This window comes from Mirounga leonina, unplaced genomic scaffold, assembly GCF_011800145.1.
Source record: "Mirounga leonina isolate KUSES-001 unplaced genomic scaffold, KU_Mleo_1.0 Mir_154, whole genome shotgun sequence".
Taxonomy (NCBI): domain Eukaryota; kingdom Metazoa; phylum Chordata; class Mammalia; order Carnivora; family Phocidae; genus Mirounga; species Mirounga leonina.
Window position 1 is genome coordinate 5,829,418 of NW_023270389.1, and position 24,684 is coordinate 5,854,101.

At 39.9% G+C, this 24,684-nt stretch overlaps 1 protein-coding gene across 1 annotated transcript in view; it reads left to right on the top strand.

The window, feature by feature from the left end:
• Positions 1-24,684, top strand: part of ATF6 (activating transcription factor 6) — a 208,733-nt gene that overhangs the window by 4,977 nt on the left and 179,072 nt on the right. Inside the window, exons 2-6 of the mRNA XM_035010025.1 lie at positions 8,129-8,205; positions 11,011-11,098; positions 12,983-13,089; positions 20,549-20,678; positions 21,525-21,728. Of these exons, the coding sequence (XP_034865916.1) occupies positions 8,129-8,205; positions 11,011-11,098; positions 12,983-13,089; positions 20,549-20,678; positions 21,525-21,728 (606 nt within the window). The remainder of the gene's footprint in view (positions 1-8,128; positions 8,206-11,010; positions 11,099-12,982; positions 13,090-20,548; positions 20,679-21,524; positions 21,729-24,684) is intronic.

Sequence of the window (24,684 nt, forward strand, 5' to 3'; positions counted from 1 at the left end):
GGACCCTGCCATGTTTTCACTGCTCCCCATTTCCTCTGTGTCATCACTTCCCCCTTACCCAGTTCAGTTCCATGGGCACTCATTATAACTTCCCTCGCTCACAGTCTCAGCACCTTGTTTCTATGTTTTGTAGTTCTCTCTTGGATGAACCATAAGCTTGGTTAAATCTAACTGATTTATGATAGTAACCTGAAACAGACCTTGAGGTGTGGCCTGGCAGATCATATTTGCCTGGTCTCTCATTCTCCCACTTCAGTGGTGGTTTTTATGAAATTTCTTCTCTCTTCAAACCTCTGTCACCTCCTCCCCCTTCCTTTGAATCAGAAGAGAACTTCCACAGTCTCCCATGACCTCATCTACTCACCTACCAGCATATTTACCTCCTCTTCTCTTGTTGGGAACAAATGGTTTCTCGCTGGAAGCCACACGTGCTGTAGATCCCTCCTCTTGAGTCAAGAGTGTTGCTCGAGACTTCTTCCTTCTGTTCCCTGTATATCATCATTTCCCTCTATACTAGGTCATCTCTACTGGTCAATAAACGTGTAGTTGTTACTCCTATTCAGAGTAAAGAAAAAACCCTCCAGACCCTCTTTAGATGTTACATCTCCTCTAGCTGCTACTGTGTTTCTCTTTACAGCAGAATTCTTTTTTTTTTTAATTTTTTAAATTTTAAAAAAAATTTTTTTAAAGATTTTATTTATTTGACAGAGAGAGATACAGCAAGAGAGGGAACACAAGCAGGGGGAGTGGGAGAGGGAGAAGCAGGCTTCCCGCTGAGCAGGGAGCCTGATGCGGGGCTCGATCCCAGGACCCTGGGATCATGACCTGAGCCGAAGGCAGACGCTTAACGACTGAGCCACCCAGGCGCCCCTACAGCAGAATTCTTAAGGAAAAAAATAAAAACAAACCATGTTCACTGACTACAGTTTCTCCTTATTGTCTCACCACAGCCAGGCTCCACCACTCCACCAAAGCTGCTCTGAGGTCACCCCTTATTTCCATTTTGTTAAACCTGGTGGCCATTTCTCATCTTACTAAACTGACAAGAAGTAAATGAATAAATAAATGATCAGGTCAAGGTCAGGTGGGAAAGCTTGCTGAGCAAGTTAAAAATAATAGCTGCCATAGTTTACTACTGCAAAGGGACATCTAAATATTGGTTATGTGAGATTGGTGAAGAGGATGTTGGAATAGGCAATAGATTTTAGAGATACTTTAGAGGTTACCAGCACCACCACTTTCTTATGGATGCTTTGGGGATTTTTGGTAGATATACATTTATTAACCTACTTTCAGTTGTTTTTAAACCACAGAGAGGTTTTTGTTTAAAAACCACAGAAAATTAAAAGATCACTACAGTGATACCCTATATTCCCCCGTCTAGATTTACCAACTGTTAACATTCTGTCACATTCAGTATTACCCATACTTCCCTCCTCTTTCATCACCTGAAAGTAGGCTACAGATAATATGAAACTCCTAAACATTTCATCAGGTACCTCCCGAGAACAAGGAAATAGGTATTTTTAAACAGCGTGAATTCATACTAATACCTACAGGTCAAAGCCAGTACGACAGAGTTCTTTCTCATCTTCTTACATTATATACTTATATATTTTTTTTCTTTCTGAGATATAGGTTTATTGGGAGAACTTATGTACAGGGAGTCCAGGGGTGCCCGACTGGACAAAGCATTCCCTGCTGGGTTACATTTCTTTTCTGTGAAAATCCTGATTCCCAATAATATCCTGTGTTTTTACAGTCTCACTTTAGCTGCTCTGTTGAAAATAGACTGAAGGGCGGGCAAGGGCAGAAGCAGAGAGAACATTTGGAGGCTAATGTAGTGATCTGAGTGAATTGCAGTAGTGGCAGTGGAGGTAATGGGGATGGTTGGATTATGGATATATACAAATACATCCACATATACAAATGTATACACACATAGATTTTTATTTTATTTTATTTTTTGAGAGAGAGAGAGAGAGAGCGCGCGTGTGAGTGGAGAGGGGCAGAGGGAGGAGAGAGAATCTCCCAGCAGACTCCCCACTGAGTGAAAAGTGGATAAACCTATGTTCAGTAATTAATGTTTCAGTATTTTATTTTATTTGGAAATGATCTAGGTAGTCAACAAATATCCATCATTTAACTTATCTTAGTAAACATTAAAATTTCAAGTTACCAGAAAGATTTTGGAGGCTATTTTTTTTTTTTAAAGATTTTACTTATTGATTTGAGAGAGAGCAAGAGCATGCTCACGAGTGCAAGGCTGGGGGAGGGAGAGGGACAAGCAGACTCCACGCTATGTGTGGAGCCTGACGTGGGGCTCGATGAGGGGCTCGACCTCACCACCCTGAGATCACAATCTGAGCTGAAATCAAGAGCTGGACGTTTATTTATTTATTTATTTCTAAAGATTTTATTTATTTGAGAGAGAGAGAGAGCACAAGTAGGCAGAGCGGCCGGCAGAGGGAGAGGGAGAAGTAGGCTCCCCAGTGATCAGAGAGCCCGATGCGGGGCTCGATCCCAGGACCCTGGCATCATGACCTGAGCTGAAGGTAGACGCTTAACCACTGAGCCATCCAGGCACCCCCCCCACACATATTTTTATTTAGATGTTTAAATTTTGAAATAGTTTCAAAACTAAAGAAAAGTAAGAATAGTTGCATGCCCTTCATACAGTTTCCCTGTTAAATTTTATTGCACTTACCTCATTTCTTTTTCATTAGAGAGAGATGTGTTGACCCATTGTCTTTAAATACTACAGTATGTATCCCCTCCTTGCAAAGCAAGGATACTCCTGTATTACTACCATGTTACTCCTTCCAGTCAGGAAATAAACATTGACATGTTACCATCCGTCTCGCAGCTGCCATTCAGATTTTGCCATCTGTCTTTTTTTTTTTAATTATTATGTTAATCACCATTACATCATTAGTTTTTGATGTAGTGTTCCATGATTCATTATTTGCGTATAACACCCAGTGCTCCATGCAGAATGTGCCCTCTTTAATACCCATCACCAGGCTAACCCATCCTCCCACCCCCCTCCCCTCTAGAACCCTCAGTTTTTTTTTCAGAGTCCATCGTCTCTCATGCTTCGTCTCCCCCTCCGATTTCCCCCCCTTCATTCTTCCCCTCTTGCTATCTTCTTCTTTTGTTTTTTTTAAGGTTTTATTTATTTATTTGACAGAGACAGCAAGAGAGAGAACACAAGCAGGGTAAGTGGGAGAGAGAGAAGCAGGCTTCCCACCGAACAGGGAGCCCGATTCGGGGCTTGATCCCAGGACCCTGGGATTATGACCTGAGCCGAAGGCAGACGCTTAACGACTGAGCCACCCAGGCACCCTGCCATCTGTCTTAATAATGGCTCCTTTTCTTTTCTCGACCAGAATCCTCCCTGCAAACACACATCACTTTTACTTGTCAGGTCTCCTTAATGTCCTTCAGTCCGGAATGGTTTCTTAGTCTTTTTCTGTCTCTTGTGCCCTTGACAGTCTTAAAGAATACAGGTCTTTTAGTCTCCAAGATGACCCTAAATCTGGGTCTGCCCACGGTTTTCTCATGACCAGAATCAGGCCATGCATCCGTGGCTGGAATGCCAGAGATATCACACTGTGCTCTTCTCAGAGAATCACAACACTATGTTGATCTGTCCCAAGGTGAGGTTCATCTTGATCACATGCTCCAGTTGGTAGCTGCCAGGTTTCACCACTGTAAAGTCACTATTTCCCCTTTTGTCTTTGATTGCTGTTTTGGGGGAGATAATCTGACATCACACCAATATCCTGTTCCTTGTTAAACCTTCACCCACCAGCCCTAGCCTCCACTGATAGTTCCTGCCTATATCAACTACCACTCTAATGCCAAATGGTGATTATCTCTGCTGTCATTCTGTATGCATTTATTAATTGACATTGTACTGTAAGAAAGAGCTTTCTCTGTAATGTGTGTGTATGTGTGTATTTATTTCATTATGGACCCACTGACTCCTATTTGATTCAGTGGGTTAAAATTTGGTACTCCCATTTTATTTCGATGCCCAGATTTTCCCCAGTTTGACCAGTGGGAATCCATTCATATCAGCTCTTTTTTTTTCTTTTGACATATTCCAATCATTCTCAGGGAATTTCCTTATTTTCTGTCACAACAAGATTTTCCATTCTTGTCCTGCGCTTTCCCTGCTTCAGCTCTGGAATCAGCCATTTCTCCAAAGAGCTCTTTAATGGACTTTCATTTAGTGGAGGATGGCAGTTATTATCCAGGATTTGACCACAGAGTATTTTCATTGCTACTGGGATATCACCGTTCTAGGACCTTTCAGCCCACAAAACTAGGGCATGTATGTGTGTGTATAGATATACACATGTATACAAACATCTATAACTCTTCTGTGTGCATATATTTTTTAGAAATGGGCTCATACCAATACTTCCAATGCCAGTCCAACATCTTAGGTTTCTCTTACGCTCTTTCCTTTCCATGTTTTTGCATACTTTCTTGGACAGTGAGAAACCTGGCTCCAGGTATTTTAGATGTATTTCATTATTTGCTCAATTGATTAAGCCATTTGTTCACTGTCATCATTCTCATAAACATTCAGGCTGCCTCTTCCATCTGCCACTTTGTTCTCCCTCCTGCCCCATTTCCTTGGCAGCCTGGGCGTGCTGCCACTGACACTGGACAGCCCCCTCTCTCCCGCGCCATCCCATTTCCTTGGATACCAGGCACATTGCTACAGATGATGACACAGAGCCCCATATCCTCATTGCCCTGCTTCCTCGGAAGCTGACATCTCAGTCATGGGAAATGTAAGGAAGAAAAGGAAAGATGGGAGGGGAAGGAAAGATGGGAAGGAAAGGTAAAAACCAGATTATGTGGATATATAGTTTGAAGACAGAACTGATGGGATTTGCTGGTAGTTTGAATATGGAGAGTGAAGAGAAGTAAACAGTGACTCCAGCCAGGGTTTTTGGCTTGAGCTACTGGGAGAATTGAATTGTGATTAACTGATATGAGGACAGAGCAGTAGGGGGTGTGCTGGGGGCGATCAGGAGCTCAGTTTGGGATGTGCTACGTCTGAGACCTCCAAGAGGAGGTGTCTTAAGAGATGTACTCAGTATGTACGTGCATCTTGAGGTACGGGCTGCAGATGTGTATTTGGGAATTCTTGGCATATAGATGCTATTAAAGCCATGAACTCAGCTGAGATCACAAAGGGAGTAGAGTAGATAGAAAGTTTATGCTGATCGCAGGGACTATTTCATGCCGGGAGATGAGGAGGAACCAGCAAGATAGGGTCAGCAGTGAGGTGGAAGGAAAATCAGGTGAGTGTGGTAATTTGGAAGCCAAGTGAAGCACATGTTTCAATTAATATGAAAGGATCAACTCCGGGTGCCTGGGTGGCTCAGATGGTTAAGCGTCTGCCTTCGGCTCAGGTCATGATCTCAGGGTCCTGGGATCGAGTCCCACATCGGGCTCCCTGCTCCTTGGGAGCCTGCTTTTCCCTCTGCCTCTTTCTCTCTCTGTCTCTCATGAATAAATAAATAAAATCTAAAAAAGAAAAAAAAAGAAAGGATCAACTCCATCCAGTGCTGCTGATAGGTCAAGTAAGACGAGGACCTTGAATCTACCATTGAATTTAGCAACGTAGAGGTCGTTGGTGACATTAATAACTATTTGTGTGTGTGGGAGAGGAGCTTGGTGAAAACAGGCTCCAGAAAGAATGGGAGAGGAGAAATGAGAGGCAACAGTAGAGAGAACTCTTTCAAGGGTTTCAGCCTCTGTGTGGGGCATGTAGCCATAGTTACTTGCTTACGTGTTTTTGGCTCTGCGTCCGAGTTTTCGGTCATCCTTTTGTGAGAGTTGTGTGAATAACCTTCCATTACTTCTACACAAAATTTTTTGCTAGGTATTATTATTATTTTAAAGATTTTATTTATCATCTAGAGACACAGTGAGAGAGGGAACACAAGCAGGGGGGAGTGGGAGAGGGGAAAGCAGGCTTCCCGCAGAGCAGGGAGCCTGACATGGGACTTGATCCCAGGGTCCTGGTATCATGACCTGAGCCGAAGGCAGACGCTTAACAACTGAGCCACCCAGGCGCCCCTTTGCTAGGTATTATTTTGTTGTAGGTTGGTGAAATGATTCTGTCACTGGCTGAGTTATGATAGATTGGTGGTGTAACTCCTGTATGTTACACGAGGAAATGAGCAGAGCAGTTTCAGTGGCATGATACTGGGGAGTACAAAAGCAAACTTAGATTTGGAAAAACTCTTTCAAGTTCTTGAGATTCTGAACATGTTAGAGAAAATGGACACTTCACAAGTTGTATGGTAATCAGCTGCCTTTGGCCTTTTCAGCATCTTGACCTATCTCTATAGGAAGTTTCAACCTCGTTTATTAAAGAGTATTTTCTGTGTCCATAAACTTCTTGGTTTATAATGAAATCCTTTTTTTTTTTTTTTTTTTAAGATTTTGTTTATTTATTTGACAGAGACGTAGTGAGAGAGGGAACACAAGCAGGGGGCGTGGGAGAGGGGGAAGCAGGCTTCCCGCGGAGCAGGGACCCCGATGCGGGGCTCGATCCCAGGACCCTGGGATCATGACCTGAGCCGAAGGCAGACGCTTAACGACTGAGCCACCCAGGCGCCCCTATAATGAAATATTATCTGGAAATTGGAATTAGTTAGATTTGCTGAAATAAATTTAACGGTTTAGGTAAGCGAGGCCTTTATTGTTTTCATAGAAAGTTGGTTGTACCCTTAACTGAGGCTTGGATGGCAAATACGAGGTTCATGGGCTGCCATATTCCTCTTCTATCATTACTGCTGATCAGCCATGGTACATTTTCCTTCCCCTCCTTCTCTCCCTCCCTTCCTTCCTTCCTTTCTCTCTCTCTCTTTCTTCTTTCTTTTCTTTTCTTTTCTCTTTCTTTCTTTCTTTCCTCAGTTTCAGAGGTAGAATTTAGTGATTCATCAGTTGCATATAACACCCAGGGCTCATTACATCAGGTGCCTTCCTTAATGCCCATCATCCAGTGATCCCTTCCCCTCACCCACGTCCCCTCCAGCAACCCTCAGTTTGCTTCCTAGAGTTCAGTGCCTCTTATGATTTGCCTCCCTCTCAATTTTCATCTTATTTTATTTTTCCTTCCCTTCCCCTATGTTCATCTGTTTTGTTTCTTAAATTCCACATAGGAGTGAAATCGTATGGTATTTGTCTTTCTCTGACTGACTTATTTTGCTTAGTGTAATACCGTCTAGTTCCATTTATGTCGTTGCAACTGGCAAGATTTCATTCTTTTTGATGGCTGAGTAATATTCCATTGTATATGTACACCACGTCTTCTTTATCCATTCATTTGTCGATGGACACCTGGGCTCTTTCCTAGTTTGGCTATTGTGGACATTGCTGCTATAAACATTGGGGTGCATGTGTCCCTTCTGATCACTATGTTTGTATCCTTTGGGTAAATACCTAGTAGTGCAATTGCTGGGTCATAGGGTAGCTCTAGAGTGGCTGTACCAGTTTGCATCCCCACCAACAGTGTAAGAGGATTCCCCCCCCCTTTTTAAAAGATTTTATTTATTTGAGGGAGAGTGAGTCAGAGAGAGAGAGCATGAGAGGAGGGAGGGCCAAGGTGAGAAGCAGCCACCCCACTGAGCGGGGAGCCCGATGCGGGGCTCGATCCCAGGACTCCGGGATCATGATCTGAGCCGAAGGCAGACGCTTAACCGACTGAGCCACCCAGGCACTCCAGGGTTCCCCTTTCTAATCATGGTACATTTTCATGTTGAGCCCAGATGTAGCCTCAGAATTCCTGTTAGTAAAAGTCACTATCATTTAGTCCAATGTGACCTGACATAAAACTTGTTTGTTAATCCCTGGTGTAAGGATTTAGATCACAAGATAAAAATTATGTGGAAAACAATACATGAATTAGAAATAGCTTTGAATTGATTGTCATTCACACTGCTGGAGTTTATCAGTAATAGTAATGGCTAATGAGAACCCCTTATAGAGCTGGCTTAGGGGTACAGTGCTTGTTCTCCTGTTGAAATATTGAATTGACAATTAATCTCTGTTCTTCTTCTTCTTCTTTTTTAAATCTCTACCCTTTTGTGCCAAGATTCTACACTGTTTGCTGAACTTGGCTATTTCACAGACACTGATGACCTGCAATTGGATGCAGCAAAGGAAACTTATGTAAGTATTTACTAGGGGAGAATTACTGAATAATGTGATATTTAATCTTCTAATTATTGCAAGATGGTTTCAGGATAACAGGTTTAGGCTAGTGATTTCAGTTTAAATAATTTTTAGTATTAAGTGTGAAAGTTAGCAGCCATTTTTGACTCAGTAAATTTAGGATTGTAGAAACTGCATTGGTCTTGGTGGGAGAAGACCGGTATTCTAAGTTTACCTTTGACCAAGAGTTGGGTGACTTTGGAAAAGTCACTTAACTGCCTACTTTTTGGGCTTTTATAGATACTTTGCTGCATAAGGGAAATGATGATGTTAAAGGGTGTATGTGAGTCATGGATCCAGTCAAGCAGAACTTACTAACTTCCTTTTTAAAAGTTACATATCCTTAGTATAGAAAGCTCTGAAACTTAGACATGTCCTTACTTTTTGCCTGTGAATGGTTAGAAGTCTGTGTATAAGCTATTATTATAGCACTTTGAGGCCTCAAAAATATCTTTGTCTTTTTTGTTTTAGTACATAGTACATTGGCCTATAGAACTCTTTTATTTTGTCTTACTCTTTAATGGATGAGGTGCTGTTTCACTTGGGGAGTAATTCAAGCGAACAGTGATTTTATATGTACATCAATCAGATTGGATATTTGTTATTTATTTTTTAAGCCCTTATTAACCTGAGTACAAAAATAGGTAATGCTTAGTGAGTTTCTCAGACATTTCTCAAAGAATAATTTAGCAGTTGTTTTACTATGCATCAATAGAAGAGAGTAAGAATACGTGATATACTTTTTTAATCAGTACATGAAATTTTGATAGTTTTTGTTTACCTTATGAGATGTTTGAGAATGCGATCTATTGATTAAATTGGCTTTTTTTTTTTTTTAAGATTTTATTTATTTATTTGAGAGAGAGAGAGAGAGATAGAGCATGAGCGGGGAGGAGAGGGAGAAGCAGGCTCCCCGCTGAGCAGGGAGCCCAGTGTGGGGCTCGATCCTAGGACCCCGGGATCATGACCAGAGCTGAAGGCACATGCTTAGTTGACTGAGCCACCCAGGTGCCTCAGATTAGCTTTAAATATTGGGAGGTTGCCTAAGCAACTGATATTCATTTATAATCTCTACGACTTAAACTACCAAGTTACCATACTGTAGTTAGTCTGAAAGGTTCAGGGAAATATATGATCCTCATTTTATAATTAACATTCTTGCCTTACACAAGGCACTCAGTCTTTCAGTTCCTTAGTTTTTCTAGTATAAAGTTAAGGGATTGGACTAGATGGTGTCTGAGGGCCCTTGCCAGCTTTAAAATTGTGTCATGCTCTTCCACACGTTAGTAGTTTCCCATGAGAAGTCATAGAAGAGCCAGAATATAGAAGCACAGATACGTTTCACTTTACATAAAATAAGCCTGTTAAGTTTCCGTACAGATAAAATTCTTATGCTGTAAAAGGTATTTGACCGTTTTGGCTGAATACTGAGTAAGAAGCATCCTGGAGTAGGTCATGTCCACTGTTGTGCATGTTAAAAAGTATTGCTAGCACTCCAGCAGGCTTCATTGTTTAGTTTACTTAGGCTAAGGAAGTTGAAGGATATTTTTGGTTGCTGAAGGTACAAGGCTGCTTAATTTCTTGATGTGTAGATTCAAGTAAGAGAAAAAAGCAAAGGGGGTTGATTTAAAAAGGGGTTCTTTCATGGTTTCAGTGGTATTTTTTTTTTTTCACGTGAATGTCCACACATTCTCTTTCTCTAACTTGCACCAATATTTACTTAGTTAGGGGCTGTGGGATCAAACTGTTTCCTTCTTTCCTTTTGTTCTCAATAAAAATAAACCACAAAAGAGACATTTTGAAATAATACTTTAGAAATTATTACCAAATGGTTGTTAATAATTAAGAGACCAATCTTTACTTTTGGCCTGGGGCTTATTTTCTCGACTGTTGCTGTTTTATTATCCATCATATGAAGTTAATACTGAATGCTTTTGTGGTACTATGTATATATTGTATACCTCTGTTCTTGTCTCCATAACCCTGGACACTTAAGATAATAGGACTGTCTTGATCTCAAACTCATGTGTGGCTGTACTTTATTTATGTATATAGTATAAGACGACTATTCAGATGACCCAGAATATGCTTATATTTAAGTGAAAAAAAATGTCATTTAAATGAAGAAACTAAGAGTTCCTCTAAGAAGTGTGTTGACTTCTGTTTGAGAAACTTAGTTTTATCTTCTAGGATTAAAAAAAAATTAGAAATTTTATTTTAGAAATTTGAAAATTTGTACAGTACAGTATAGTAGAAAAAGAAGAAAATTACCCATCCTTCTATGGATCTCCTCTTTCTTAGATAACCATTTATAATAGTTTCAGTTCTTGCATGTCTTTTGGCTAAAATCTATATTCTTTCCATTGCTATATAGAGATGATGTTGTAAGTGGGCATTTGCTTTGACTTGTTTTCATTAATGGCAGTGGGAAAGTTTACTTTGCTGGATCTCCCTTATGACAAAAGACATGTTTTGTGACTCTTGTAAAGGTCGATTCCCATGGAAAAGAATGACACCAACTGAATCTTTTAGATGTTGAATCCATTACCTCCCTAATTGTTCCTGCTGTGTTTCAGATAACTGAGTTGATTTATCTTTAGGCCATGCAAGATGTATTCTCAAGATGAACTGATTGACTTAGAAAATTATTTTAACTAAGTTGGGTAATAGCAATTATTTATGGCAAGTTATGTCTGATAGTTTGATTTCTAGATCTGTATATTTTATTCTTCTAATATCCTTTTGCTGATTTGAAACCTACAGGAAAACAATTTTGATAATCTTGATTTTGACTTGGATTTGATGCCTTGGGAAACAGGCATTTGGGACATCAACAACCAGCTCTGTACAGGTAATGATGTATTTCATTGGTAAAAATTTTAAACAGATGCATTTTATTTTGCAGTTTGGTAATCATCAAAATTAGGTGGGGTTATTGGGCTACTTTGATGGGTTAAAAAATCCCAGGGGTAGATACTCTACTTTTGATATGGCAGTGCACACGTAAGTTTCTTGCCCAAGTGGATGTAAAGAATTTCATAGTTATGTTTTAGTCACATAATGATAAAGAATTCATAACAGAAATCCTGATTTTGAATTCCATATATCTTTATAAGAGGTTAACCTGAGAACCAGACAGAACTTAGGGAATCAAAGAAAGCGTGGGGTTATCAGAACTTAGGAAGTTGGTGTAGGGGTCCCTTGCATTTGATATACATATTTCTGTGGAGGGGGCACCACCTGGCTGATGCTAGTATCTTTAAGGGGCTCTGATGAAGTAGGTTTTGGATGTGCTGAGAGAAGTTGGGCCCTGGAGCCAACTGTCACTTGTGGGATGAAGCTGATGGGAGGAAGAAACCCCTTTGTCCCCTCTCTTCACTTCAGCATCCTTCCAGTATCCCCCATTGATAGGACCTAAAAGGGAGCCAGCTGGGACATGTCTTAATAACGTGCATCACGGGCTATATATAGGAGGTAGACTTAAGAGATGAGGGGCAGTGGGTAAGTCACCAGCACTTTCTCCCACCCAAATTGCAGTCCTCCCCACCCTTGCATGTCCCAGTCCCCCATTTTATGTATTTATTTGTCTTGCTTAATGCCTGTCTTCCCTCATAGAATATGGGCTACCCAAGGCCAGTGTTCTGGTTACTATTGTCATGTAACAAACTCAGTGGCTTAAAAAACAACCATTTTATTATGCTCCCAGAATTGTGAGTCAGGAATTTGGACAGGGTACACCAAAGAATGGTTTATCCCTATTTTGTGATGCCCAGACCTCAACTGGGAAGATGGGAAGCTGGAAGAGCTTGAAAGTTGGGGGCTAGCATTACCTTAAGATTTCTTCACTCACCTATCTCTTGCCTGGCCCGAGTGGCTTGATGGCTAGGACTGTCGGCTAGAGCACCTACACATGGCCTTTCTATGTGGCTTGGCTTCCTTTCAGCTTGGTGGTCTCATGGTAGTCAGACTTCAGAGGCTCAGGTGTGAGTGTTCCAGCACACAGAGTGGAGACTGCATTACCTAATGTAACCCAGCCTTGGAATTCATGTAGCATTACTTCCATACTCTGTTGATTGAAGGAGTCTTAAGCCCACCCTGATTCAAACGGAGGGGAATAGATGCTACTTCTTGATGGGGAAGGGTAAGATCACGTTATAGATTATGAGGGATGGTGGATATTTTGCAGCTAATTTTGGAAAACATTGGGCTGTAGTTGCTCAATAAATTTTTATAAATGAAGTTTAGCAAAAGGTAGGAACATTTTTGTGAGTTTTAATGGTATTGTAAAAAATGTTTTCCAAAATAATCATTTCTGATTTCTTATGTTTTTAAAAGTTATTTTTGGAGGAATCTATAATTTTTTTGCATATGGTATAATATTAAAAAATTACAAAAAGTCTATAGGGTAGAAAAATGTCTCCTTCAGCTGTTGTTCCTTAGCCAGCACATTCTCCCCAGAGACAGCCACAGTCACCAATTTGTTATGTTTATCCTTTCAGAGAATTAGCGCAGATGGGAGAAGATATATACATATACACATGTATAATGTATTGCACAAACGGTAGCATACTAGATACACTGTTTTCTGCATCTTGAATTTTCATTTGATGATGCATTTTGGTGACCTTAGCTTCAATATGACTGAATTTTAAGAGTAGATTTTACCCTCTTTCTTATTCATTTTATTTTGAGATGATAGTGTCCAATGGGAAAATTTTTATTCCATGTTTTTCAGTTAAAGATGTTAAGGCAGAACCTCAGCCACTTTCTCCAGCCTCCTCAAGTTGTTCAGTCTCCTCTCCTCAGTCAGTGGACTCTTACTCTTCAACTCAGCATGTTCCTGTAAGTAGCCAGTCTTCTACTGTGATTTTGGTCGTAATGCTATCTGGGAAATATGCATATGGAGGATGCACTTATCATTTATGAAATGCTAATGTGAACCTTATGATCTCATTTAATCCCGAGGAACCTGAGTTTCCAGGAAGGGCCTTGGGAGAGCTAGCAAGTTCTTCGTCTCTGGTTTTGCCCTCCTTCCCCGGTGTTCTTGCCTTTATGATTTCATTGTTTCAGTGGTTTCTTCGCACTTTACCAGTAACCAGTATTTTTTGTTTATTGGCTTACTGTCTTTTCTCCCTGCTGTCCTCTCTCCTGCCTGTCAGAATATACATTCTTTGAGGACAGGGAGGACTCTAAGATGGTTTGATTTGTAACTCCTTGGCCATAGAACCTAGAATGGATTCCTTAAATCAGGAGGGCTAAGTACTACCTTTGAATGGGCTAAGGTTTTTATAAAAATCTGGTAACTTCTTAAAAATGCTTCTGTTCTCCATCCAGACAAAAGCTCTGAGCATGGGAAAAGGAAATACTAAAGTATTTAGGTACTTTTTTGAATGGGGGAAGGGAAAATTTAAGGAGAAAAATTCAAATTAATATTTCAGTACATTATATCTGCTGTAAATTGAGGTATCTTCATTCTGGCCGACTCAGCATCTAGTCAACTATGAAATCCGGACAGTTCAATCTAGTTAATGTCTCTGTGATTCATCTTCTTTGCCTCTGCCAGGCCATCATCATCATCTCTGTGGGATTAAGTCAATAGGATTTTAACTGGCCTCTCTGCCTCCTGACTCCCCCAACTTTTCTTAGCAGAGGAATCTTCAAAGAGAAATCTTTCAGAATGATAAATTTGATCATGTCAGTCTTTTGCTTAAACCTTATAATGACTTCCCAGGATGAAATTCAAGATGAAATGCAAACTTCCGGAGTACTAGGCCCTTCACGACCCGGCTCCTGCTTACCTTCCTGGCGCATTCTCCCTTGCTACTTTCACTTTCCCCTTCGAACCCTGTGGGATCCCACCTCAGAGCTCCCACACTCTGTACTCCTCAGCAACTGTGCCAGACGCTGTTCAAAGCCTGGCAGTGAATGAGAGCAGCGAGATCTCTGCTTTCACACTTGTAGATTTTTGTACATGCTCTTCTGCCTAGAATAGCCCTGTTTTTTTTCTTCTCTTGTAAAACTCCTATTCATCCTCTTTTAGTCCCAGTTCAAAAACAACTTCCTCTGTGAAGCTTTTCTCTGATTGCTGCCATTGGAGGTTCTTTGTGGTCCCACAATTTCTCCAAATGATTTAATTTAAAAAATTTGTTAAATCTTTAAAAAATTTTTTTTAAAAATTTATTTGTGTGTGTGTGTGTGTGTGAGAGAGAGAGAGAGAGCACGAGCTGGGGAGGGGCAGAGGGAGATGCAGACTCCCTGCTGAGCAGGGAGCCCGATGCGGGGCTCGATCCCAGGACCCGGGGATCATGACCTGAGCCGAAGGCGGACACTTAACCGACTGAGCGACACAAAAGTATATAACAAGGTATATTTACAGAAGCCTGATTTCTATCCTTTCCTTCCCATCCATCCTCACACAAAAGGTAGCATACTCTATACCTTGTTCTGCACTTTGCTTATTTAACTTAGTGGTATATCTTGGAGGTAAGTCCAGTTTCAGGATATAGGATCTTTCTCATTCCTTTTTATGGCTGCATGCTGTTCCATGATATATCCATTGTGTGGATATATCATGCTTTCTTCAGTGATTTCCTTATTGACGAACCTTTGTATTCTCAGTCCTTTCCAGTCTCAAATAAGGCTGTAGTGAATAACATGTTACACAAGTCACATTATATTTTTGCCAGGATGTCTTTGGGATATAATCCTAGAAGTGAGATTGTGGAGATCAGGGTGAATACATTTGTAATGTTGTGGATTATAGCCAGGTTCCCCTCCGTAGGGTTGTGCTGTCGTGCGGTCTGACCAGCAGCGCGTGAGGGGCCGGTATTCCCACTGTTGCTCCACGCGTGCTTTGTTCTCTATTTGTTTTATTCTAAGTGTGGTTGAACATCTTTTCAAATATCTCATGTGTATAAGGCCTATTTGTATTTCTTTTTAAATGAACTATCCATTCAAATTTTGGTTCACTTTTCTATTGGATTGTGTTGGTCTTTTTCTCCTCAAATGTTTAGGTTGTTTTATTACATATTAGGATTATTAGCCCTCAGTTTGTAAAGTAAGTTAACAAGTGTTTTTTTCCCCAATTTGTCATTTGTCTTGATGCTTTATGTCTGGTGTTTATTTTCTCCAGGCATACTTTTTTCCATAGCCAAATTACCGATCTTCTATTGCCTTTTTTTTTTGGTCATTCAGAAGAGGGTTTTTACCACTCAGAGGTTATAGTATTTTTATTCTTGTTTGTATCAACTTTTTGTTTGGAATAATCTCAGACTTAAAGAAATGTTACAAGGACATTTCAAATAACTTTTTTTCCCTGAACCATTGGAGAGTAAATTGCCAACCTGATGTTTATCACCCCCAAATACCTCACTGTCTTAGTTTCTACAAGCAAGGATTGCCCTCTGTAGCCACAATGCAATCACTAAAATCAGGAAATAAACATTGATACATTACCTTCATCTAGTCTTCAACTCCCACATAGCTTGTGCCAGTTGTCTGAGAGATACCCCTTAGATGAGCAACAGAATCTGGTGTAGAATCCAGCATCATATTTGGTTGGCTTTTCTCTTTCATTTCCTCCAGGTGAAATGATTTATTCTTCCTCAGCTTTCATGACCTTGTCACTGGTGGAGATTAAAGACTAGTTATTATGTAGAATGTTCCCAAACCCAGTTGGGTTTGTCTGATGTGTCCTAGGGATTAGATTCAGGTTTTGTATCCATGGCAGGAATATCACCGAGGTAATGCTGTGTCTGTTTCATTTACTTTTGATGAGATGGCACACAATTTCAATTTGTCATTACTGATGAGGTTCACTTTGTTCACTTAGTTAAGGTAATGTCTGCCAGGCTTTTCCACTGTGAAGTTGTTCTTTCTGTCTTTGCTATAAATATTTTGTGAGGCAGTACTTTAAAATGATGTAAAAAAAAAAAGTCCAGTTTCTCAGCAAAGCTTAAGTTTATCTGTTTATTTCTTTATATCAGTATGGGCTTACGGTTTCTTATTTTATTCAACAGGTTGTAATCCATTATTGTAATTATTCTGATTCTTATGTTGCCCTGGATTTGGACAGTGCAACTTCCTTCACACAGACTTCTGTGTTCTTTTAATATGTCTTCATTGGGCTTTTTGATAAATCAGGCTGACCCAATTTTGATGCCCTTATCACCCTGTTCTGACTCCCAATGCTGGAGTGTTCTCCCCATCCCCATGTGAACACTCTCCCTACCTAACTCAGTTTGGACTCTTGACACTCTACCAGCCTACCTCTCTGCATCGATGCTGTCTTGCTCTGTCCCTTCTAGTGGCTTTAGGGTCAAATTATTCAGCAAGGAATATTTTTGTTTGCTTGTTTGTTTATTCATTTGTTTCTTAGATACTACAAATGAGTGAACTCCTATGGTCTTTGTCTTTCTCAGTCCGACTGATTTCACTTAGCCTGATGCCCTCTATGTCCATTCATGAGCAAGAAATATTTTCTCAGTGACTGTTAATACATATTTTTATAAGGTTTTATTTTTATTTATTTTTAAAGATGTATTTATTAGCACACTGAAGGGGATGGAGGGTGGGGCAAAGGGAGAAGGGGAGGGAGAGAATCTCAAGCAGACTCCCTGTTGAGCTTGGAGCCCAATGCTCCTGACCTGAGTCAAAATCAAGAGTTGGACGCTCAACTAACTGAGCCACCCAGGTGCCCCTATAAGGTTTTATTTTTAATTTAGATCTCTGATCCATTTGAAATTATCCTGGTGTATGATGTGAGACCAAATCTAAATTTCTCTTTTCCCAGATGACTATCAAAAGAATGGTTCCAGTACAAAAAGTTCATCTTGTTCTCACTGACTTAAATAGTTTATGTAAATGATGTTATTATGTTAGATTTCTTTGTATTTCTTTTAAAAATCAACACAATGTTTTTTTTTGTTTTAAGATTTTATTTATTTATTTGAGAGACAGAGAATGAGAGACAGAGAGCATGAGAGGGAGGAGGATCAGAGGGAGAAGCAGACTCCCTGCCGAGCAGGGAGCCTGATGCGGGACTCGATCCCGGGATTCCAGGATCATGACCTGAGCCGAAGGCAGTCGCTTAACCAACTGAGCCACCCAGGCGCCCCTCAACACAATGTTTTTAAGATCAATTCATATTGTTTGGTATTGCATCTAACTGCACAACACTTCACGGATATGTTCACTCTATTTTACCTTCATCACAGTGAGCATTGTCAAAATGACCTTTTATGGGTCCATGTGAGGATTCCTTCGGGATGTACGCCCAGGAGTGGAATTGCTGAGAGGTAGAGTGCAGATATTTCATTTGACAAGTGCTGCCATCTTGCTCTCTGGACACCTGTGGTAGTCTGCAGTCCCAGCAAAAGTGCTGGAGGATCCTTGTAGCTTTTCTTCACTGCTAATGCTCAGCATTGCCTGGCTTTCTGATTTTTGCCAGATGGTGTAAATTTTTTATTGTTTGTTTTGTTTTAATTCATATTTCTTTGATTACATGGCCTTTACATGTAATCAAACATTACATGTAATCAACATTTCTTTACATGGCCTTTTGGATTTGGATATTTTTTCTTTTATAAATTGTTTATTCCTGTCTTTTGCCAGTTTTTCTATTGAGTTGTCTTTTTCTTACTCACTTGCAAGAATTTCTTCTATATTTGAGATAGTAACTTCGTTGGGTTTAGACATTACATATATCTTTTTACTTTCTATTACCTATTAGCTTTGCAGTCTTTATTGAGTAGAAATTTCTAATTTTGAATACTCAGATTAATCTTTTTTTCCATTTGCCTTTTTGGTTTATTTTTTGAAGTTTTTTAAAAGAAGTCTTTCTCTGCTTGTAGGCCGCAAAGATATTCTCCAATATTTTTTTCTATTAACTACATGATTTACCTTTCACATTTAGATTTCTTAATACCTTTATTTATTATTTTTTAAAAATTTTATTTATTTATTTGAGACTCAGAGTGAGAGAGTGGGGTGAGGGGCAGAGGGAGAAGCAGACTCCCTGCTGAGTAGGGAGCCCGATGTGGGCCTCAATCCCAGGATGCTGGGATCATGACCTGAGCTGAAGGCAGAGGCTTGACTGACTGAGCCACCCAGGGGCCCCAAAATTTCTTAATACCTTTTTAAAAAAAATTCAATTTTTTATTTTTATTTTTGAAGATTTTATTTATTTATTTGACACAGAGAACGAGAGCAGGCAGAGCGCCAGGCAGAGGGAGGGGGAGAAGGAGAAACAGGCTCCCCTCTGAGCAGAGAGCCCAACATGGGGCTTGATCCTAGGAACCTGGGATCATGACGTGAGCTGAAGGCAGACGCCTAACTGACTGAGCCACCCAGGCATCCCTTCTTAATACCTTTAGAGTCTACCTTACTATGTGATGTTAGTTAGGGATCTAGTTTTAATTTTCTCTAAGTGAGCCAGTTTCCCAAGTTGTATCACCTTTATAATCATTCTGTGAAAGAATATCTTATGTCTCTTTGTGTAGTCAAGTTACCTTTTATGTAACTAAATTAAGTTTTGAAATTTCTTTATATAGGCTCTGTACATTCCTTAGAAAATTAACTCCTAGGTATTTTATAACTGTTACAGCTCTTGTGGGTGAGATCTTTTTTATTATTTTTTTAAATGATTATTCATACAATATTTTCATAGTGAAATGTTTTTTTATTGGTTTTTATATGTGTTCTAAGTAGACAGCATGTCACCTTACAAAGGTACTTCTTCTGTCTCTTCTATTTTAATATTTATTCCTTTTATTTCATTTTCTAGTATAATTATGTTTGCTAGAATTATAGAAAAAGCAGTTATGTTTCTTATCCTGACTTAAATGGTACTGCATTTAGTATTTCACCATTAAGTATGACATTGGCTATGCAATTATACATAGCTTTTTTTTTTTTTTTAATGTTAAGAAAGTATCCCTCTAATCCTTGTTTTCTAGGACTTTTGTAAGGGGTACTTGCTGAATGTTATGAAATACCTTTTAAGCATCTTAGGCCATGAAGAGAATCATATCTTCCTGTGTTATTATCTTGTACTCTCTGGTTTATTCCAAATATCATCTGAAATACTCTCTAAGGTTCACAGAGCCCAGCTTATGGCTACGTGCTGAGTAGGTGTTGAGGATGAATGAATGAAGCAGTTGTCATTCTTACCAGCATGACTGGGAGTGACCATATTCTCTCCAGGTCATTTTGATTCTTTTTTCTTATCTGATCCAAAAAAAAATTGCCTTTGTGGGGCACCTGGGTGGCTCAGTCGGTTAAGTGTCTGCCTTCAGCTCAGATCATGATCTCAGGGTCCTGGTATTGAGCTCCGCATCCGCATCCAGCTTTCTACTCAGTGGGGAGTCTGCTTCTCCCTCTCTCTCTCTGCCCCTCCCCTAGCTCATGCTCTCTCAAATAAATAAAATCTTTAATTTTCCTCTCAGAATAGAAGTGCTACTTTTATCCTATGTTAAGTTTCCTTATGGCAACAAAATGAGACAGATCCACTGAATGTTAAAAGACTGGGAAAATGTTATCTTTATACATCTCTGTATTAACAAGTCACCCATTAAATAAAAGAAAATAGCCCTGTTCCTTTCAGTGTTTGTCTTTCTTTCAAAACATTTGGGACAAAGGCAGCATTAATAAATGAAAAAGAAAAATAGTAAGAATTATTTGTTTTGAGTTTCTTTTTCTTTTTTTTTTTTTTAAAGATTTTATTTATTTATATGACAGAGAGAGACAGCGAGAACAGGAACACAAGCAGGGGGAGTGGGAGAGGGAGAAGCAGGCTTCCCGCTGAGCAGGGAGCCCGATGTGGGACTCGATCCCAGGACCCTGGGATCATGACCTGAGCCGAAGGCAGACGCTTAACGACTGAGCCACCCAGGCGCCCATGTTTTGAGTTTCTTATAAGACTACTGAATAAGAGATTGGGGGAAAGGATATTGGCATTTTAACCATAGTCTTATACCAAATGTTTGTATGGCTAGGAACCAAGTAAATATCAAGTGTGTGGGAGGAAATGTAGGAACAGATCAGTGATTCCCATCTTTAATACAAGAGGATGACATAGATGTCCTCTGCAATTTGAATTATTTTTCCTCTTGTATTGATGGATAATGTTACTTTATCCATAGTCTCTTAGTACTTAGTACATAAAGTTTCTAATATATCATACCTTTGCCTTGAAGTTGTCCTAGAATGTTCGTTTATGCATGGATCTTGCCTCTCTAAGCCATTTTCTGTTCAAGAATTATATTCTTCTCCATGAATTTGTTTGTATTTTATTTTGCTACAGGAGGAGTTGGATTTGTCGTCTGCTTCCCAGATGTCTCCCCTTTCCTTATATGGTGAAAGCTCTCATAGTCCCTCCTCAGTAGAGGCACTGAAAGAAGATAAGCCCATCATTGGTCCTAGGAGCAAAACTGGTATGACTCCCAGCTCCTAACTTCTGTTCTTTCTAAGTTGGACTGAACTTAGGTTCCATTTTTAAAAAGAAAATACTGGATTAAGTGCATGTTTATTAAGCTGGCTTTTTGTTCTTAAAATAGTGGACCTGTCTTCCTTGGTTGTCTTGTCTTTACAGGTGAAAAATGTTTTAAAGTAGATGGAGGCCTCATCATCTTCAGGAGAGAATTCAAAGATTCAGTTAAAAATATTGAATGTGAGGGACATTTGGGTGTGACATTTATTACCTCTTAATCTTCAGGCCTTATTCAGTGATTTTTAGCTATTCTCCTTTACCAGTTCATATATCTCCTTCCCAAAGCTGCAGTATAGTCATTCCAGTGAAAACCATCATTTTGACCATCAGTGTGGTCAGAAAGGAAGATCTCATTTGACTTCTAAAATAAGTCATGGGGACGTGATGTACAGCATGGTGACTATAGTTAGTAATACTGTGTTGTATATTTGACAGTTGCTAAGAGATTAGATCTTATAAGTTTCATCACAAGGAAAAAGAGCTCTTTAACTGTGTGTGGTAGCAGATGTTAACTAGACTTCTTGTGGTAATCCTTTTGTGATACAAATACCAAATCATGTTGTACCCCTGAAATCAATATAATATGTCAATTATACCTCAAAAAAGGGGGGTAGACCTCAGATTAAGGACTTTTTTTTTTAGTCCATTAAGGTATAGATAGCTATGCTTAAACTCCAGGTAAGGATAGTTACTCAGAGGTAAAGATAATGTGTAGAAAAAGTGTATAATAGAATCCGTTTTCTAGGAATTGCTTTCACATTGATTTGTGGTTTGTTTGGATTTTCTCCAGAAAATGGACTGACTCCAAAGAAAAAAATTCAGATGAATTCAAAACCTTCAGTTCAGCCCAAGCCATTATTGCTTCCAGCAGCACCCAAGACTCAGACAAATTCTGGCGTTCCAGCGAAAACCATCATTATTCAGACACTACCCACCCTTATGCCGTTGGCAAAGCAGCAGCCGATTATCAGCATACATCCTGCACCCGCTAAAGGTACCTGAGTGGCATTCGAGGCTGCGTATGTTTAATTGATGGGCACTAAGGCTTGCCTCATGTCATTTGTTTTAGCTCAGGTTATAATTTCTGAGCACATGCTGTGTGCCAGGAATTGTCCTTGGTTTTGAGGATGTCGCAGAGATGACTAACATGCGGTTCCCGGCCTAACAAGGTAGATGGCTCTCCAGATTAATTATATCTGATACTTCTTTTTTCTTACAGTTTTAATTATGAAAACACCTGTCTGTCAGGCTTGTGGTTTTATATAACCACTTGTAATGAAGAAAATCCAGGAACTTTCTTGGTACCATTCTATCCTGAGATTTTTTTTTTTTTTTAAAGATTTTATTTATTTTTATTTGAGAGAGAGAATGAGAGAGAGGGAGTACATGAGAGAGGGGAGGGTCAGAGGGAGAAGCAGACTCCCTGCCGAGCAGGGAGCCCGATGCGGGACTCGATCCCGGGACTCCAGGATCATGACCTGAGCCGAAGGCAGTCGCTTAACCAACTGAGCCACCCACGCGCCCTATCCTGAGGTTTTTGTGTCCATGAACTCTTGGGGTTTTTTTTTTGTTGTTCGTTTGTTTTTTTCATGAACTCTTCTTTTTAAGGAGAGGTCAGTATGTAAATAACATCACAGGTCTAATAGGTGAGTTTTGGCAATAGGATCAGGCTCTTTCTCTCTGCAGAAGCAGCATGCTTTAGTAAACATGATCTTGAGTGAGGGCATTAGGAAGAGGTCTCAACTCTTGTCTTCACATAGTTAAGAATGTGTGTGTTTCTATATTTTATCCACCAGATGGCCTCACATACTTGATTCTGCACGAACTGTAGTATTGAAAGAACGTGTTTGAGGGTTTGGGAGTGTGCAGACACAGGAATCATTTGCATATGAAGATGTCTTAGGCAGATTATCTGTCATTCTCATACTGATACGTGTACACAGGAGTAATGGAAAACCTGTTCAACGTTCTTTCCCTGGATTTGAGACTAGGTCTCAATGGTGTATGGATTGTAAACAAATGTTTCTTTTATGGCTGTTTCCAGCTCTAGATTGTTAATTCATTTCTTTGGAGCAAGAAGATCAAGTTTTAATGAGAGCAACGTCATAAATTTGATTTCTAGGGCGCCTGGGTGGGCTCAGCCGGTTAAGCGGCTGCCTTCAGCTCAGGTCATGATCCCAGGGTCCTGGGATCGAGTCCCACATCGGGCTCCCTGCTCAGCGGGGAGCCTGCTTCTCCCTCTCCCTCTGCGTGCCTCTCTGCCTAATTGTTCTCTCTCTCTCTCTATGTCAAATAAATAAATAAAAAATCTTAAAAAAAATTTTTGATTTCTAGTTTTACTCTGTTAGTTTTGTTTTATTCCAAGGTCATGGACAATATGACATTGATGAAGAGAAGAGCTAGGTGGGGGACTGGACAATTCAGTGAAAATCCATCAAAGTCTACCAAAACCCTAGACAAACCTGAAATATCTGCCCATTCAGTACAGGGTCAGAACTGCTGCCTTTTTCATGTGAAAAATAGCAGTCCTGTAGAAGGGGTGTTCTTGTGGTCTGTGAAGGGATGTTAAGTGTTCATGAACTTGAAATAAAATGTAAGATTTATTGTATATGTGGTTTTTCTAGGGTTAGTCTCCAAAACTTATTTTCATCAGGATCTCAACAGGGTCTATGTCTTCCCAAAAGTTAAGAATTTAAACTTGTGAAGAACCTCATTATGGTTTCCATAAGCTCTTAAAACACAAGTATAAAAAGCAAAAGCCATACATTAATATGACTAGTGTGTGAAGCAAGGGGTATTCCTAAGAATTTGCTCCTAGCAGACCATGTTCAATTGATAGAAGACAAACCATTCTTTTCTGAGCAGTTTATCAGGTTCAGAAACCTGAATCATACATTATTCAGAATGTCAGTGCCTGCCCATTATCTGAAGATAGTATTTATGTTTGCTAATATAAGGCACTTGTGTAGTACAGTCCAGAGAGTTGGTGTTGTTGTAACATACAGATTTAAGTGTATGTTTTCCATTTATTTGAAATAAAGAGGTAGAGGGGAAATATAGGAGAGGCATTTTATAATTAATGTAAGTATCAATAGTAAATATTTTTACCATTAAAAAAGAAGAAGTAATTTTTACAGGATTAAGTTCAAATTCTCAAACTTGGAAGTAAAGCCCACCGTGGTTTGGCTCCAGTTTAGTTTTCTAACTTTACATTATAATCACTCCTTTTTATAAACCCAACTTCCTCTTCTAGCCCAACCAGTCTGACCTCTGTCCCTTGAATTCTCTCGTTTTTCCTAGTTTCTTGGCTCAGACCATTCTGTCTGCCTGAAACAACTTCTCTAACCAAGTCCTATACATCCATTAAGACTGTTAGGAGGAGTGCAAGTGAGAGATGATGAAAGCCTGGTATGTCCGTGAAAATGGAGAGCCAGGATAGAGGGTGCAGAGGTTAAAACATGCAGAATCATAGGCTTGGTTATTGGATGGTTTGGAAGGGGGATGAAGGATAGAGAGGAACATATCCTACGACATCTTGGGCTTGTTGGGTAGATAATAGTGCAGAATCATTGAAATGGAGGATAGAGGTAACATAACTTACCCCAGGTCATTCTGCTCCTGAGAAGTAGAGGCAGAACTGGAGCCCAGTGGTCTGGCTCAGAGTCTGTTTAATTAGTCATGATACTAGATTGCCTCTAAAGGAATGGGGAGATGTGCTCTTTGATCTCCAGAATTCTAATTGGGGAGTTAACATATTTACATAAACAAATAACAGTGACTATGAGAACTAATGAATTAATAATATATGCAGTGCTCTTATGGAAGCTGTTATATAGAAATGGAAATTAATAGGGCGCCTGGGTGGCTCACTTGGTTAAGTGACTGCCTTCGGCTCAGGTCATGATCCTGGAGTCCCTGGATCGAGTCCCGCATCGGGCTCCCTGCTCGGC